Source organism: Trichomycterus rosablanca, chromosome 18 (genome assembly GCF_030014385.1).
Source record: "Trichomycterus rosablanca isolate fTriRos1 chromosome 18, fTriRos1.hap1, whole genome shotgun sequence".
NCBI classification, from domain to species: Eukaryota; Metazoa; Chordata; class Actinopteri; order Siluriformes; family Trichomycteridae; genus Trichomycterus; species Trichomycterus rosablanca.
The window spans coordinates 25,459,240-25,476,159 of record NC_086005.1 but is presented as its reverse complement, the minus strand read 5'-3'; the positions used below and the strand labels follow the sequence as shown (position 1 = coordinate 25,476,159).

General features: G+C 41.2%; 1 protein-coding gene across 2 annotated transcripts in view; it reads left to right on the top strand.

Annotated features, from left to right (window-relative positions):
- Positions 1-16,920, top strand: part of opcml (opioid binding protein/cell adhesion molecule-like) — a 187,176-nt gene that overhangs the window by 115,496 nt on the left and 54,760 nt on the right. For both annotated transcript variants that reach the window (XM_063013829.1, XM_063013828.1), the window contains one exon: positions 13,767-14,002. In XM_063013829.1, the coding sequence (XP_062869899.1) occupies positions 13,767-14,002 (236 nt within the window). The remainder of the gene's footprint in view (positions 1-13,766; positions 14,003-16,920) is intronic.

The window sequence follows — 16,920 nt, the reverse complement described above, 5'->3', positions numbered from 1 at the left end:
GAACATGTTTAAGGTTGGAAAGGGTGGAAGGAGAGAGGGAGGAAGGAAGGGATAGAGGGTAATAGGAAAATAGGAAGGAAGTAGGGAAGGGAGGGAGGAAGGAAGAATAAAGGCAGGTAGATAGGTAGGTAGGAGGGAGAGAGAGGTAGGAAGGAAGGACAGAAGGCAGGAAAGTTTGAGGTAGGTAGATGGAAGGAAGGAAGGAAGAATGGAAGGAAGAAAGGAAGGAAGGAGGTAGATAAATAGGTAGGAGGGGGAAAGAAAGGAAGGAAAGATGGATGTAGGTAGTTAGGTGGGAGAGAGGGAGGAAGGAAGGAAGAGAGAGATGGAGGGAGGAAGGAAGGAAGGAGAGAGGTAGGTAGATAGAAGGGAGAGAGGTAAGAGATAGGTAGATAGAAGGGAGAGAGGTAGGTAGGTAGGTAGAAGGGAGAGAGGTAGGTAGATGGGTAGGTAGATAGAAGGGAGAAAGGTAGGTGGATAGGGGAGGAAGGAAGGAAGGGTGGAGGTAGGTAGATAGAAGGGAGAGAGGTAGGGAGATAGAAGGGAGAGAGAGAGGTAGGTAGAAGAGAGAGAGGTAGGTAGATAGGTAGGTAGATAGAAGAGAGAGAGGTAGGTGGATAGGGGAGGAAGGAAGGATGGAGGTAGGTAGAAGGGAGAGAGGTAGGTAGATAATTAGGTAGATAGAAGGGAGAGAGGTAGGTAGATAGGTAGGTAGATAGAAGGGAGAGAGGTAGGTTGATAGAAGGGAGAGAGGTAGGTAGATAATTAGGTAGATAGAAGGGAGAGAGGTAGGTTGATAGAAGGGAGAGAGGTAGGTAGATAGAAGGGAGAAAGGTAGGTGGATAGGGGAGGAAGGAAGGAAGGGTGGAGGTAGGTAGATAGAAGGGAGAGAGGTAGGGAGATAGAAGGGAGAGAGGTAGGTAGGTAGAAGAGAGAGAGGTAGGTAGATAGGTAGGTAGATAGAAGAGAGAGAGGTAGGTGGATAGGGGAGGAAGGAAGGATGGAGGTAGGTAGAAGGGAGAGAGGTAGGTAGATAATTAGGTAGATAGAAGGGAGAGAGGTAGGTTGATAGAAGGGAGAGAGGTAGGTAGATAGGTAGGTAGATAGAAGGGAGAGATGTAGGTAGATAGAAGGGAGAGAGGTAGGGAGATAGGTAGGTAGATAGAAGGGAGAGAGGTAGGTAGATAGAAGGGAGAGAGGTAGGTAGATAGAAGGAAGAGAGGTAGGAAGAGAGGTAGGGAGATAGGTAGGTAGATAGAAGGGAGAGAGGTAGGGAGATAGAAGGGAGAGAGGTAGGTAGATGGGAGAGAGGGAGTTAGGGAGGGAGGGACAGAGAAAGAAAGGAAGAGACTGGGGAAGGAAAAAAAGAAAGAAAAGTTGGAAAAACAGAAGGAAGGAAGAGGGGTAAAGGGAGGAAGAAGGAGAAGAAAGGAAGGAATGAGGTAGGTAGGTTGGTGGGAGGGAGGAAGGAACTTTTTTCTTTTGCAGTAAAAGTGAAATCATTGGACCACATGCAGAAAAAAAAATCTGCTCTTATTCTGTTGCCCTCAGCGAGATTGTTTTCTGCTACATTGTAAGTTGAAAATCTTTTGGAGTGTTTGTTTGTTTGTAGAGATTTTGTCGAGTGGATGGATGCATTTAAATGCTTTGACAGACAGCCTCCTCTCTCAGCGTTATCGACTGTCAGGCTGAAAAGATGGCAGTCTCTCATTCCCGCGCAGGCCAATCATCCACATGACTAGTTAGCCATCATGGTGGGCCAGAACCTTCACACACATTCTTTGAAGACTGACACAGATGGTATGTTAGAGCATTCAGCTTGAACACTCTGACAAAAAGTGACAATCACAGAGTGAGCTTCACAAACATATTGTTATTTTCAAATCAGAAAGACCTTCAGACCTTACAGCTGCAAAACAGCTGGAGTGGCTGGAAAACTTTTACTGTTACTTTTATTTTACTTAATCAGAATAAAGGCAGCATAGTGGCTCGGTGGGTAGCACTGACACGTCACAGCAGAAAGGTCCTGGGTTTGATTCCCTGGTGAAGAGATCTGGGTCCAGTCTGTGTGGAGTTTGCGTGTTTTTCCTGTGTCTGAGTGGGTTTCCTCCCACAGTCCAAAGACATGCAGTCAGGCTAACTGGAGGTACAGTAATACCTCAGCCAAGCAGATTTCTTTCATAAGGAATAAAATATAATTGGTTTGCACATTCTTAGACAGTCTGCATTTTATAAAGTATATACACACCGATCATAACATTATGACCACCTTCCTAATATTGTGTTGGTCCCCCTTTTGCTGCCAAAATAGCCCTGCAACTGTGATGCTCTGTGTATTCTGACACCTTTCTATCAGAACCAGCATTAACTTCTTCAGCAATTTGAGCAACAGTAGCTCGTCTGTTGGATCGGACCACACGGGCCAGCCTTCGCTCCCCACGTGCATCAATGAGCCTTGGTCACCCATGACCCTGTCGCTGGTTTACCACCGCTCCTTCCTTGGACCACTTTTGATAGATACTGACCACTGCAGACCGGGAACACCCCACAAGAGCTGCAGTTTTGGAGATGCTCTGACCCAGTCATCTAGCCATCACAATGTGGCCCTTGTCAACTCACTTCAGTTCTCACACTTGATCACATCAACTTTGAGGATAACATGTTCACTTGCTGCCTGATATATCCCACCCACTAACAGGTGCCATGATGAAGAGATAATCAGTGTCTGTCAGTGGTCATAATGTTATGCCTGGTCAGTGTATATTGATAAATCGGGTTCTATGGTATACTTACATGCTAACTTACAGTATAAATCAGACCGATCAGACACACAGATCCCTCTTTAATACTAAGACTTCGCTATTATCTCTTATTTTATCTCTATCGTGGTTCTCACCATTTTTTTTTGGTTGAGTGTTTTCACTGACCTTTTTAGGACCCGTGGCTGCTAATATTTGCACAAAAATGTGTGAAAATCACAGAAAATAAGTTAAAGTTCACAGCGGATGCTACCGAAGATCTGCACTTAGCAGAAACAACAGTGGGACTGACATACGCTCCTTTGTTTTGGCCGGTAGGGCTTCCCAGGGCGGATGTCTTGCCCCTTACAAGTTTGAGTGCACGCTTCGAGTGCAGAGATGTATCAGTTCAAACACAGTCATGGACAATTTTGTATCTACAATTCACCTCACTCGCATGTTTTTCTTGCTGTAAAAAAAAGACAGTGCTACCCACCGAGCCACTGTGCCGCTTAAAAGTGTCCTAGGTGTGTGTGTGTGTGTGTGTGTGTGTGTGTGTGTGTGTGTGCCCTGTGATGGCCTGGCAACCTATCCAGGGTGTTTCCTATCTTTTCGGCCAGTGAATTGTACCCACCGCAACCCTAAAAACATAAGACGTTGGTGAAACAGATCATAAATGAATGAATGATCAGAACAACATGGAGATGAGTTAGGTCATTTATTTATTCATTCTCCTATCTGTTTGGAGTTTGCATGTTCTCCCTGTGTCTGTCTGGCTTTCCTCCGGGTGCTCCGGTTTCCTCCTACAGTCCAAAAACATGCAGCCAGGTTAACTGGAGATACAAGACTGGTTAACTGGAGATACTACATGACCATTTTAGTACTTCCAAAAGCATCCAAGGCTTTTCCATCTGGGTTGCAACATTTCACTCATTTCTCTGAATGTCTCGGTATCAGAGCTGATCTTGAAGTTAAGTACAGGTTAGAAATGGTGCCTGGGATTTGACCTGACACCATTCACTGCTTCCATAGTAATGGCCTCCATCAATCTCGTGATGTTTAATTTTCTCTTTCATTCATCTGCTGACAATGATCTGCAATCAGGTATAAAAACTCCCAGCAGAAGCGTACTGACCCGAGCACAAGTGAGAAGAAGGGAGTGGAGAGGGATAATAGCACGGAAGGTATAATTCTACAAAATGGTCACTTTTGTGCTCAGCGTTCAACTCGCAGTGTCCTTTGTAAACCTGAGAGCTTCATGGAAGTAGGTACAGCAGTAATACCGCAGTATTCTGAAACACACAATAACAGTAATAAACGCTCAGTAAAAAGGAAGTGAAAGGGTTCCAAGGGTTAACTGGATTGAGTGAATTAGACTGGAACCATTACCAAACTCTGGCATATACTGGTGTATATTTTTATTGCAGATCAAATTCAAGGAAGGGTGACATGAAGGACCTGGTTCAATCCTCTCCTCCAGTCACTGAGAGGTTTCAGAAGTGTTCTTCTCGTTTTTATCTGGGTTCCTTCCAGGCACGCTGGTTTCCTCCCATCTTCTAAAAGCATTTACAGGTTGAATTGGCTGCTTGGAATTGCCCCAGGTACGAGAGAGTGAGTAAACACGTGGGTGGTAAATAGATTGGTGTTGGTGTAATATTGCTGTGTGTCCAGTGTTTGTGAGTGGTAAGAGAACCGCTGCAAAATCCTGAGTAGGTTGTGGTTATTAAAAATAGATGAATGGCAGTAAGACAGTTCTGTGCTTGTACATTCAGTGTCTGATACTGTATGTTGTACATAAGCTGAATCCTTACAGACTTGCAGACGCCATTCACATTTACTTGTGCAAACTCATGAATAGTGTAATGAACATAAACCTCACATCATTAGAACCAAGGAGTGCAGAGCAAGAGTCCTAAATAAATGATATTTTTCTTAAGTCAGTCAAAACACTGGCCCTGAAGCAGGAATACTCTGGACAGGGTGCCAATCCACCGTCATGTAATAATAAGGCCAGACTCGTGCATGAAGAGTCACACATTCCTCCAATTCTGTACAGGCGCCTTGGGCTACTACCACCCCCATTTTAGTTTGGTATTTTACTAGTGGCCAGCAGACTAGTGGCCAGTTTTGTCTGCTGCAGCACTAACAGTTGTGCCTGCTAGGGGGTGCCAGCTGACCGATAGCAAAGCTGAGATTCGAACACAGAGAGTTCAGAGTCCCAGCACTGGTATGCTAGTGGAATGCCAGGTGTGCCACCTGGGCATTTGATTTTGTCATATTAAATATAAAAAAAGATGCAAAAATCCATAAAAATCTTTATTATATACATCATGTACCTTATACATGTATATTATATACATTATTATATACATTATCATATACACATTATATATATTATATACGTTATATACATTATACAGTAGACATTATACGTGTATATTATAAACATTAATATATACATAATCATATACACATACATGATCATATATAATACACATAATATACATTTGCATGTATATTATAAACATTATTATATACATCATATACATAATTATATCATTTATATTATATACATTATACATGTATATATATTGTTATGTCATATACACATATATTGCCGTTTATATTATATACATTACATACATTATACATGTATATTACATGCATTATTTTTTACATTATCATATATATATACATTTTATGTGTATGTATATATATATATATATATATATATATATATATATATATATATATATATATGTATGATCATATAGTATTTGCATTATAGATATTATACATCTTTATTATATATATATATATATATATATATATATATAGATTATATAGATTATAGATGTTGCTAATACTTATAAAATCATGTTTTTTTCTTTTACCTTTAATGTTGTTTTTGAGGAAACCGCTTTTACACATTCTTTACGACCCTCCACAGGTTTAAATAAAACGTACTGTGTCTTTTCGTGGCGTCTGTGCATGTAGACAGTTTGGAATGTTTTGTTAATCCATCGGTGTTCTATAGGACGTACTTGAGCAGTGGGGATATTTCTTTATATTAACGATCCTACACCAAGGTGCCTGACAATCCATTAGACTCGACTGCATGGTAGCGGAGTGACAGAGCCATTAGTCTAGTGAATGAGGCTTGATCTCATCCTGTCAGTGCTCGATAATGGAGACGCTGCCTTCAACCGCTGCTACGTTTCAATACTGCCGGTGAAGATAGACTTTTTTATTCATTAAGTACTTTTAGAGGAGAAGCACTTTGAAATAATAATTAAAAATAGTGAATTGTGTGTTGGATGGGTTTGTAGGAAATCTGGCAACATTTAATGGATAATGGATGTGTCGTGTGTTAGTTGTATCATAATTGTATTTACTGAATGTACTGTATATGTATATGTATATCTGTTTATGTGTAACATATATAAGATAAAGTGACCATTGGTAGCACAAAAATAATCTATTATCTGCAGTTCAATGGCTCTGCTCTCTGAGTGGAAGGAAAATTATTGCTATGTGCTTTATAAACTATACAACGCTAGCAGTTTGTTGGTGTTTGTTGGTGGCCGCCCTCATTTAGGATTGATCTGTCCAGTGAAGTCTTGGTGCAAGCACAACATGGCCTCATCCTTGTGGATTAGTGGTCATCATGCAGGAAAAATAATTCATCATTCTGACCCTGTGCTCTGACCCTGTGCTCTGACCAGGTACTCTGACCCTGTGCTCTGACCAGGTACTCTGACCCTGCATTCTGACCCTGTGCTCTGACCAGGTACTCTGACCCTGCATTCTGACCCTGTGCTCTGATCCTGTGCTCTGACCAGGTGGTCTGACCCTGTGCTCTGACCCTGCATTCTGACCCTGTGCTCTGACCCTGTGGTCTGACTCCGGACTCTGACTTCATTCTCTGACCCTGCGCTCTGACCCTGCGCTCTGACCCTGCGCTCTGACCCTGTGCTCTGACCCCAGCTCCCATGCAAGCTGGGATATGCAGAAAATAAATTCCTTGTACTGTACACGTGTATCTGTATATCTGACAAATCAAGGCGTTCTGTTCTGTTCCATTTTCAGAAGAAAATGATGCTAAAATTTCACTCTAATGGTGAAACAACTTAATATGCTTTCTTTATGGATTAAGGTTACGTAATAAAATGCTAAAGAGCTACTTAGATTTTATCACTACATTGGTTTTATTGGATAACACCACTTTATGGGTATCTAAATTAATACTTGACCGGTGCTACACGTTTAAACCATCATACTGGTTCCTGTGCTAGAAGAGGAAAGTGAAATTCAAAGCAGCAGGTGGTGGAATTACTTGGCATCATGGGACACATTAAGACGTGCTCGTTTGAGCAGGCCTGGTTTGATGAAGGAAGCCTCTGCATACAAAATTAATGACCTAATAAATCCGGGGAATGTCTTCTTTAGTTAACATGATCTACGGGACTCGGAGGAAAAACAGGTGTTGTGGAAAAAGTCAGGGGCACGGCGCCGGGGCATTAAAGCACCGAACCCAGGGAGAGCAAAACGTCTTTAGATTCAGATCATCTCATTACAGTATTAAAAATAAGTGTTTACAGCAGTATACAGAAATTTAAACTAGTGCTGCCAATAATCAGCTTGGCCTCTTCTAAAGGTAAGTTGGAACTGTAACAAGGAACGGTACAGGAGATCGTTTGTTCCAACAGCGATTACACTGTGTTACACTTTATCACTGTGTCAGGACATCATACAACACTGAGCCACTATCAGGACTATCAGGATAGACTCATAAAGTATGACTTGATACTCTGTTTATGAAGCCTACATTGCACATGTGTTAGTTTTTACTGCAAATAAGACTTTAATTATAGTTTATTATATTAGATATTACATTTCTTTATTTATTCAATTACATAGTGTTATACAATAATACTTATGTACATGTGTAGTACTTTTTACTTTAATGTACCTTGAGCTACTGTTATAACTGACTTTCCTTATGGGATTAATTAAGTGACCTGTCTGTCTGTCTGTCTGTCTGTCTGTCTGTCTGTCTGTCTGTCTGTCTGTCTGTTGATCTGTCTGTCTATCTGTTTATCTGTCTGTCAGACTGTCTGTCTGTCTGTCTGTCTATCTATCTGTCTGTCTGTCTATCTATATTTCTGTCCGTCTATATGTTTATTTGTCTGTCTGTCTGTCGGTATGTTTGTCTGTCTTTCTATCTATCTATCTATCTGTCTGTCTGTCTGTCTGTCTGTCTGTCTGTCTGTTTCTATCTGTCTCTCTGTCTGTGTTTCTATCTGTCTGTCTATATCTATCTATCTTTCTATCTACCTATCTGTCTGTCTGTCTGTGTTTCTATCTGTCTGCCTGTCTATTTCTATCTGTCTGTCTGTCTGTCTGTCTGCCTGTGTTTCTATCTATCTGTCTGTTTGTCTGTCTGTCTATCTATACATGATTGGCTGTGTCGCAGTGGGGGGTGGTGGTGGTGGATGACAGCTTAGTTAATGGGAAGTGTATTGTAAGTGTCTGCTTTTGAAGTGAGAACAGACCATTTCAAAGCATTATGTTCATCATTTCTTTCATTACTGTCTTCGATGAGTTTAATTATTATATTTTTCTTACAGTCATGTGGGTTTTACTAGGTATTCCATTTTCCCACCTCCCAAAAAATTTGCAGATGAATAATGACTAAATTTCTCCAAGGTGTGATTGAGTGAATGCGTGGGTGTGTTGCTGTGTGATGGACTGACAGCGTCGTGTCCAGTGTTTCAGTCTCACCAGACCCATCACTGGTTATTATAACCTGTTTTAATAGTAAATGTCTTTTTATAGCACGATTAAAAAAGGATCAGCCTTCAAGCTTAATAACTTAATAACTTTTCTTCCTAGACGTATGATTTTGGTACAGAAGCTGCACAGCCTGCACATATTGAATGACGTTTAATCTGGTGGATTAATGCGGCTCCAATCCTCTACGAGTTCTTGTGCAGTTTTGCAGATTAGCCCACTCTGAATGAGCTAATCCCTTAGAAGAAAAAGCATTCATTTCAAACAATCCACAGTCGGAAGATGTGCAGAATCTTCCAGAATTGTTCTCTTGACTTTTTTTGGCGGGTGGTAATAGATGATCCGTTTAATGCCTTTGACCTTGTGGTGGATTCGCCCTTGAGAGGAAATCATGGTGGATGAGCATTACAGGCTTGCACATGTAAATGTCCTGCCGGAGCTTCAGCAGTAATCTAGGTGGCGTGTTGTGTCATTGATCTCTGCGACGCGTTGTGAGTGTCGCCAGTCACGAGGCCGCGACGCACGCTCATGCTGCTAGCTCATGCTTTCTCTGCTCTGTACTGATAAGCAAGGACACACTGAGAAGGTTCTACTCCGGTCCTGGCAGTCGAAGGACTATTTCAGGGATTCCCTGGGGTAACAGGGGGTGGGGGGTGGTGAGGAGAACGGGCTCATGTGCCTCTGCTGAAGTTGCAGCATTATGGGAGCTGCTTTCTGGGTCTGTTCCATCGCCCCGTGGCACACTGCATGACGAATTGATTTTTACTGCCGTCTTCTTTTATTGGTGCTGCTGAAATACAAGGGGAGTGAACGCATTGAGGTTATATTATTTATTTCTGTATTTTTGTAATTATGTTAAACGTTGCCTGGGGATTTTGATGACTTTCATGCCTGAACAATGTCATTACCACCTCTCTCATGCACTGTCCTACTCATAACCTGCATTCCTCAATGAGGTATCCTCTGTCCCTGCAGACCTCAACCTCGGTCCATACCTCAATCCACATTCACCATTACAGACAGGTCCATGTTCGTCTTGGTTTTAGTTAATATTTAAAAATGAAAATATGAATTTGGCCAGTTAGCTTAGTTGGTTAGAGCGTGGTGCTGATAACGCCAAGGTTGTGGGTTTGATCCCAGTACAGGCAAATTGGTATTGGGGGTAGTGGTAGCCTAGGTAGGTAGAGCTTTGGGCTATCAATCAAAAGGTTGAGAGCTGGAATCCCGGCTGCCATGCTGCCACTGTTGGGCCCTTGAGCAAAGCCCTTAACCCTGTGCTCTGACCCCAGCTTCCAAACAAGCTGGGATATGCGATGAAAGAATTTTGTTGTACTGTACACCTGTATATGTATGTATGACAAATAAAGGCATTCTATTATAAGGGCAGTTGTAGCCATTGTAGCCTACCAGTTAATCAAAAAGTCACTGGTTAAAGCCCCACAAATGCCAGGTTGCCACTGTTGGGCCCTTGAGCTTTTTGACTAAGCAACTAACCCTCAGTTGCTTAGTCACAGTCACAAATATAATACATTAAGTCAATAAATCAATTGTTTCATTTGATGTTAAAAGTTTTTGGATGCTGAATCTGTTATGAAATACAGTCGTGAAGCCATATGCGGATCCGTATTGTACATACACGCACTGATCCCCATTATCCCCTATCTCACTGTGTAGGCACCATCAACAGCAGTAGTTATAATTAAAGCCGTACCTAATTCACGGCCATGAAAATTGCGTCACGAACTGTGCCAACTGAGCACCCGTTTGATCACTTTCTATTGAGTTTACACATATACGAGGGATAAATAAATAAAAACAGACTAAACGTAAAACAAGCACAGTGGAACACAAACACATGGACTTATGTAGGGCTTGGTCACAGAGAAAAAAATAATAATAATGAAATAAACTTGTACATGAACACCCCCTTGTGGTGACTTTATGTTACATCTTGTAAACCACAGTGGAACCAGATTGTGCAGAAAAAAGTTTAAGAAACCCCTGATGTAGGGCATGTGTAGCTTTACTTTTATTTAATTTAAGTGTCTTCTGTCTGTCAAAAATGTTTCTGAATTACATTCTGTGTACGTTGTTTTTCTGTGTAAGTGAATGACAGGTTAAAATAGAGTAACAACATTTAAAGCTGCATAGTTTAAACTTTATTCTGTTTCTTATTCGCTCTTCTAAAAAACTTGGATGAAATCTGTGCATCTCTTATTAGAGCAGAGTAGGAGGAAAGGTTGAGGTGCATGTGCAAAACTGAAAAGATCTGCAAGAACTGGCTAGCAGGGATGGTGTTGAGTTCACACACACTGAAAAAGAATCTATACTTGGACTAATGACAAGTTTTGTTAAGAATCTAATTGAAATGAAGCTTATGTAATCTCTGCATGATGCAAATCTCTGCATGATGCAAAAATGAATGTGAAAAACACAACCATAATAGCATAGAACATTCTTTATATTGTACCCCAGGTTTCTTTATATTGCCCCTGTTTTTCAGCTGCACACCGAGTGTTATTTCTCTGTTTGTTTACCTCGTGCTTGACCCATTTTTGGACTGTGTTTTTGCTCTTCTGTTTTGGTTTATCTCTGACTTTGACCCTCGCTTGTACTTTGACTACATTTTTTGGTTTAGCCCTACAAATTAAAACCTCTTCTATATTTTACTGCAAGCGCCTCATTCCAGTCTGTGACGTCACAATCTGCAAATCATTGCGTTCTATTTTTATTTAAATTTAAATAAAACTTTTTTGGTTGTAATTATTTAAATAAAATGTTTAATTTTGCAGTTAGTTAACAGCACCAGGTTACAGAATAATTTTGCAGTAAAGGCTGGATGTATTAGAAGTGTGAAAAATGAACAGCCAGTTTTGCATATAGTTTGTTCCTCTTTCCAAATTTGGTGAGAATTATCAGCCGACGTGTTACTGTGAGCAGTGAGGTTCAACACACACACACACACACACACACACACACACACACACACAGACCAGCAGATTTAGGTGGTGAAAAAGCTGTCATAACATTTTTATCATCTATTACAGTTTTAAATAGTTTCACTCTACTGAGTATCCTGACAGTCTGACCAGACTGACAGTTCGGTGCATCACTTCTCCACATTAATGGTGTGAGGTGTGTGAAAATAATACAACTAAATAACTCAATACACCAGCGCCAAGATTCTGAGCTTCCGGTGCGAATCATGGCTCTGCTACCGGTCGGCTGGGCGCCCTCTAGCAGGCTGGGTGGGAAAGACCCGAGTAAGGTGTGGGTTTATCAACGCTGTGTAAGGACCTTGGTTGCCTGTACAGAAAGTGGAGGAGCCGCTCGTCTTTCACAGTGCATCTTTGCAGATAAATTATGCACTGTTTTATGCATCCGGATAGAACATCGGCGGTGCTTTCACCACAAATAGACAAACACAGTTTCCTTGTCATACTGACTGCGCAGACAGTGATGCAGTACGAAGGGATGAAATTTATAGACAAGCAGTTTCCCTCCAGGATTTTTATTTGTGTTGGAACACGTCTGATTTATGGTTAGAACTGGGTAAGAAAGAACACGCATATGCTATGTAGTTACTACATTTATATTTACATTGTCAGCATTTAGCAGACGCTTTTATCCAAAGTGACGTACAGTAGTGTGACAGTATGTTGTCCAAGCAATTGAGGGTTAAGGGCATTGCGCAAGGGTCCAGCAGCAGCAACCTGGCAGTGGTGGGGCTTGAACCAGTGACCTTTTGATTACTAGTCTGGTATCTTAACCGCTAGGCTACAACTGCCCAACATAATAAAGTCTGCTGTACTGCCATGGCATTTGCTTGGCGTCAGTGAAACCATGGCAGCCATAGGTTGGCTCAAGTTCAGAAATGCCCACAGGCGATGAGCGATCAGTGATTTGGGCGACAAGAGGTGAAAGTTGCCGCTGTGAACGTACCATAATGAGTGTCTCATTTCCCTTCCTCCACTTGCCGCTTGCTTGTGGCACCAGTGCGGCCGTCAGAAGAACACAAGGGGTTAATGCGCGGTCAGCAAGAGTGCAGTCCAGAGTGCTTTGGGGAAATTAAGCATGTGCGTATTGTGTCCAGTCAGTAGTTTCATTTTAGTATCTTAATGTTACATCATTCATTCAAAACACATAGTTTAAGGATGTTCAGAGATTTTAAGAAGTAAATACATGGCATGCCGACTCTCCTGAGGTTAGGAGAGCAGCGTGGGTAGCAGAGAGTCGGAAGGTTATATGCTTGTGAATTGTTTTTGACTGACCCAGCTACTAACCCAAGAAATGAGTTATTCAAAACAAGCAAGCATTATGGGAAATAACTCCAAATACTGACCCAACAAGATCAACCCAGCGTTTTTTAAAGTGTACTGCTTGAGAATCTCTACCATGTATTCAACAGATATTAAGCATTTAGTGTCAAGTGCAAAATTGGTTCAATTTAACAAAGAAAAAATGTATCTAGTTCTCTTATTAATCAACCCCCAGTCTCAGTACTTGGTGGAACATATTTGACCTTGCCAACAGGTCTCAGATGCCTCTTCTGGAGTCTTCTGGAAGCCTCCATTGAGGTTTAATGGCTTTCCAGACCTGGGATTCCAGAATATTCCAGGTCTGATTCCTCAACCAGACTTTGGTTGACTTGGAGGTATTGTGGGATCATTGTTTTGCTGGTCCAATTATAATCAAGGTTTAATTTCACCACAGAAGGCATCACGTGTCCTCAAAATATCTTGGTATTTCTGAGAATCCTTGGTGCCCATCACACAGTCAAGGTTGCCAGTTCCTGCAGCAAATAAATAAATAATCCCCAAGTCTCTTGATGCATGCTCAATAATCCAGATACAACAAAACCACAAAGGTTGACTCAGTTCATTTGGACACAAGTTTGGTGTAGAGATACGTTTCGACGTAGTCATCCATGTGACTTCTTCAGTCTGAGCTGGTGGTGAATACCCTGACTTTATATGCAGTCGATTTGCAAAACGACCAAAACTGACCCATTGCAAAACAATGGAACCGGTGATCAGGTCTATATGCAAATCACAATGACCATTAATTACAATGGCCATGTGTGCCTTTCACATATGATCAAGGTTTGCACACGTTCTATCCCCAAATCTTTACTGATTCACCTCCATCCTTGACAAAAACCCTTGTGACGCACACAACTGACTCTCAATACTGAAGCCACAGAGATTTTATAATATTTTTCTTCTGTTTTAACAGATGCAATGTGGACAGCAAGGTATCGAGGGTAGCTTGGCTGAACCGGACCACCATTCTCTTCACAGGGAGTGAGAAATGGTCCCTGGACCCACGAGTGGTGCTTCTGAATAACACTGCCGTGACGGAGTACAGCATAAAGATCCTGGACGTTAACCTGCATGACGAGGGACCGTACGTGTGCTCCATCCTCACAAACAAGAAACCCGAGTCCACCAAAGTTCATCTCATCGTCCAGGGTAAGAGCTTTTCAAAGCCAATCTGCTCTTGGGCGGTTTTGGAGATTTGTAAAGTGGCGGAGGCATTTTTTTCCCACCCCGCGCCCGCAATATCATCCCTGACAGGCACAGTTTTCATCACTCGGTGTTGAGATTGCAGAAATCGCATCAAAACTGGCGGGAGATTGTTTTTGGCTGGTTTGACATTTCGGTGTGATGGTTAAAGGTGAAGAACAACTTCGATTCTCCTTCCGCAGACTGATATAATTAAATGAATCTCTCCAGACGTGACTCTCCATGATGAAATTGGGATTTAATCTGGGTTTAATTTTAGATCGTTGATAGATATTGATTTAGGACAACAGCAAAGAGAGAAAGATAAAGAGAGAGAGAGAGAGGAAGATCGGGGCTATCACTCAAAGGCAGCACTCATTTAAATTGGCTGTCAAAACACAGACTTTTGTCATCATTTACAGGGCCAAAAATACACCATGTTCTTTAAAAACAATAAACTGGTAGGCTTGTTGTATAAAATACCCACTATAATACACAAGTTCGAGTAACAGTAACCTTATAATGATTAGAACGTAATTGTAGAACTACAAAGTGCTTCTATACGGTCAGTGGAGCTGATAAAATGGACAGTGAGTGTAGAAACAAGAAGGTGGTTTTAATGTTAAGGATGATCAGTGTATATATAATTGTGGTGTGGAGGCACAATGGCAACGAGAATAGCAAGAAGAAGAGCAAGAAGCAAGAAGGGCATGGGTTTGATTCCTTTTCTCTGTGAAGTTTGCTTGTTCGACCTGTGTCCGTCTGGGTTTCCTCCGGGTGCTCCGGTTTCCTCCCACATGTCAAAAGACATGCAGTCAGGTTAATTGAAGCTATTAAATCTGCCCTAAGTGTGTGTGTTTGTGTGTCTGCCCTGTAATGGACTGTCAATCTGTCCGGTGTGTCTCCTGCCTTTTGCCTAATCAGACCCACTGCAATCCTGACCATGATAAAGTGAATGAATGAGTGAATAAATGAATGAATGATTGACCATGGTGAGGTTGTAGATTATACACTCTCTCATGGATAATTCTGTGTAAAGGAAATACATTTTTAATCATGTCGTTTCCTGAGCGGTTAAGTGAAAACAGCTTTTTTTATATTAATGTTGTGATAGAACGAACGGTTTTGCAGATTAAACACCCTCTTATCCTCTGTTCATTAACTTTTGGCACTTAGTCCTGGCGCTAATTACTCTTTCTGCAAAACAGCTAAACAAATAAATACGATAAGGCAATTTATTTTAAGAGATTGGATACGCCACTCGTTAATTGGTATTTAAGCCTCCAATAAAAGTGCGTTATAGTTCTCATATTCATGTAAAATCCTGTTTTACATTAATTACAGTGTAATTACTTGTGACGTGTTGTTTTACATTCATATGTTAAATATGGCTAAGAGGAAGTGAACATGAAAGCTTTTTCATTTCATTTTATAAATTTTTTTATTGTATTAAAATTTTTGTATTATCACTTTATCTTGGTCGGGGTCGCAGTGGGTCCGGTTTCTCTGTAATTGCTGGAGACTATGCAGTAACACACCCTGGACAGGATGCCAATCCATCACGGGGCCTCAGCCACTTCTGTTTTTTTAACAATGGCAGTCACGATTGTATGCACAAGCCTTACCGGTTGTGAGCACCTCTGGGGATTCGAACCCTGAATCCTAGTGGTAGTGGGCTAGTGCAGGGTTTTTCAAACCTCTTTTCAAGTGACCCACATTTTGTCCATGATTTTTACTGCAGCCCAGACAACACAAACAACACATCAAACAACACATCAAAACAATCTGGTCCCACTGTGGCTTACAAGATGTAACATAAAGCCTCCACAAGGGGGCGTTCATGCACAAGTTTATTTTTTTTTTATGTACCTGTTAATTTCTATATATTTTTTTTTTGCGACCTATTTTTTGGTTTAAAAAAACCCTGGGCTGGTGTAATATACCGCTGCACCACCCGAGCGCCCTAATGGCTTTTTAAAAGTGCAGAAATAAAAATGTTAAAGAAAAAAGCAGCAGAGCAAATAATCTGTACACACTTGAGTTGGTATACATTTCTTGAGAAATGTTTTTCTACATTGGTGTGAAAGTTTTCAGGCGATGGCACGATCTAAATCAAGATCCCTGGCACCAAGGTCTTCAGAACTATCTGTCTATAGATTTAGCTTGTTAAATTGGGGAAAGGGTTGGGCGACTGATATTTTTAAGGCATTGCAGAACATCTCAGAGATACCAAAAATGACCAGGTTGAAGGGGCAGTTGTAGCCTAGTGGTTAAAGTACTGGACTAGTAAGCAGAAGCCCTTAACCTTCAATAGCTTAAACTGTATACTGTAAGTCACTTTGGATAACAGGAACAGGATTATGTGCAAAGTTCTGCTGATCTGTCTGCATAATGCCGTCCAGATAAAGCTATACGGTCAATTTAATAAATGTAACATATCAAACAGTGCTTTTTTATTAGAGGCTGTGATAGATGGTAACGTTCAAGTTCAAGGTGAATCACTACACAACTAATTTAATACATTCTACCTACCTAACGTGGCTTCATTTTCATTTAGTCTGAGTTCTACAGCATTACATTTGTCAGTATTAAGTACTTCAAGCCTGAGTGTCTCTCATAACTGAATAACTGAAATTTGTCTAACCTGAATGTAGTGTATATATATTTATATATATCTTTTACACTATGTGATTGCTGCTATACTCTAAAACACTGAGCATCTGCACCCATGTTCGTTTTGATTGTGTTTTGAGAGGCGTACTGTTCTTGTGCAGTGTTCTGGAGAGTAATTTCAACAGCTGTTGTTATGCACTTACGATTTGCCAATTATGCAGCCCCTGTCACAACACATCCCGGCTAAAAACCACTGGTACCACTGCCAGCCT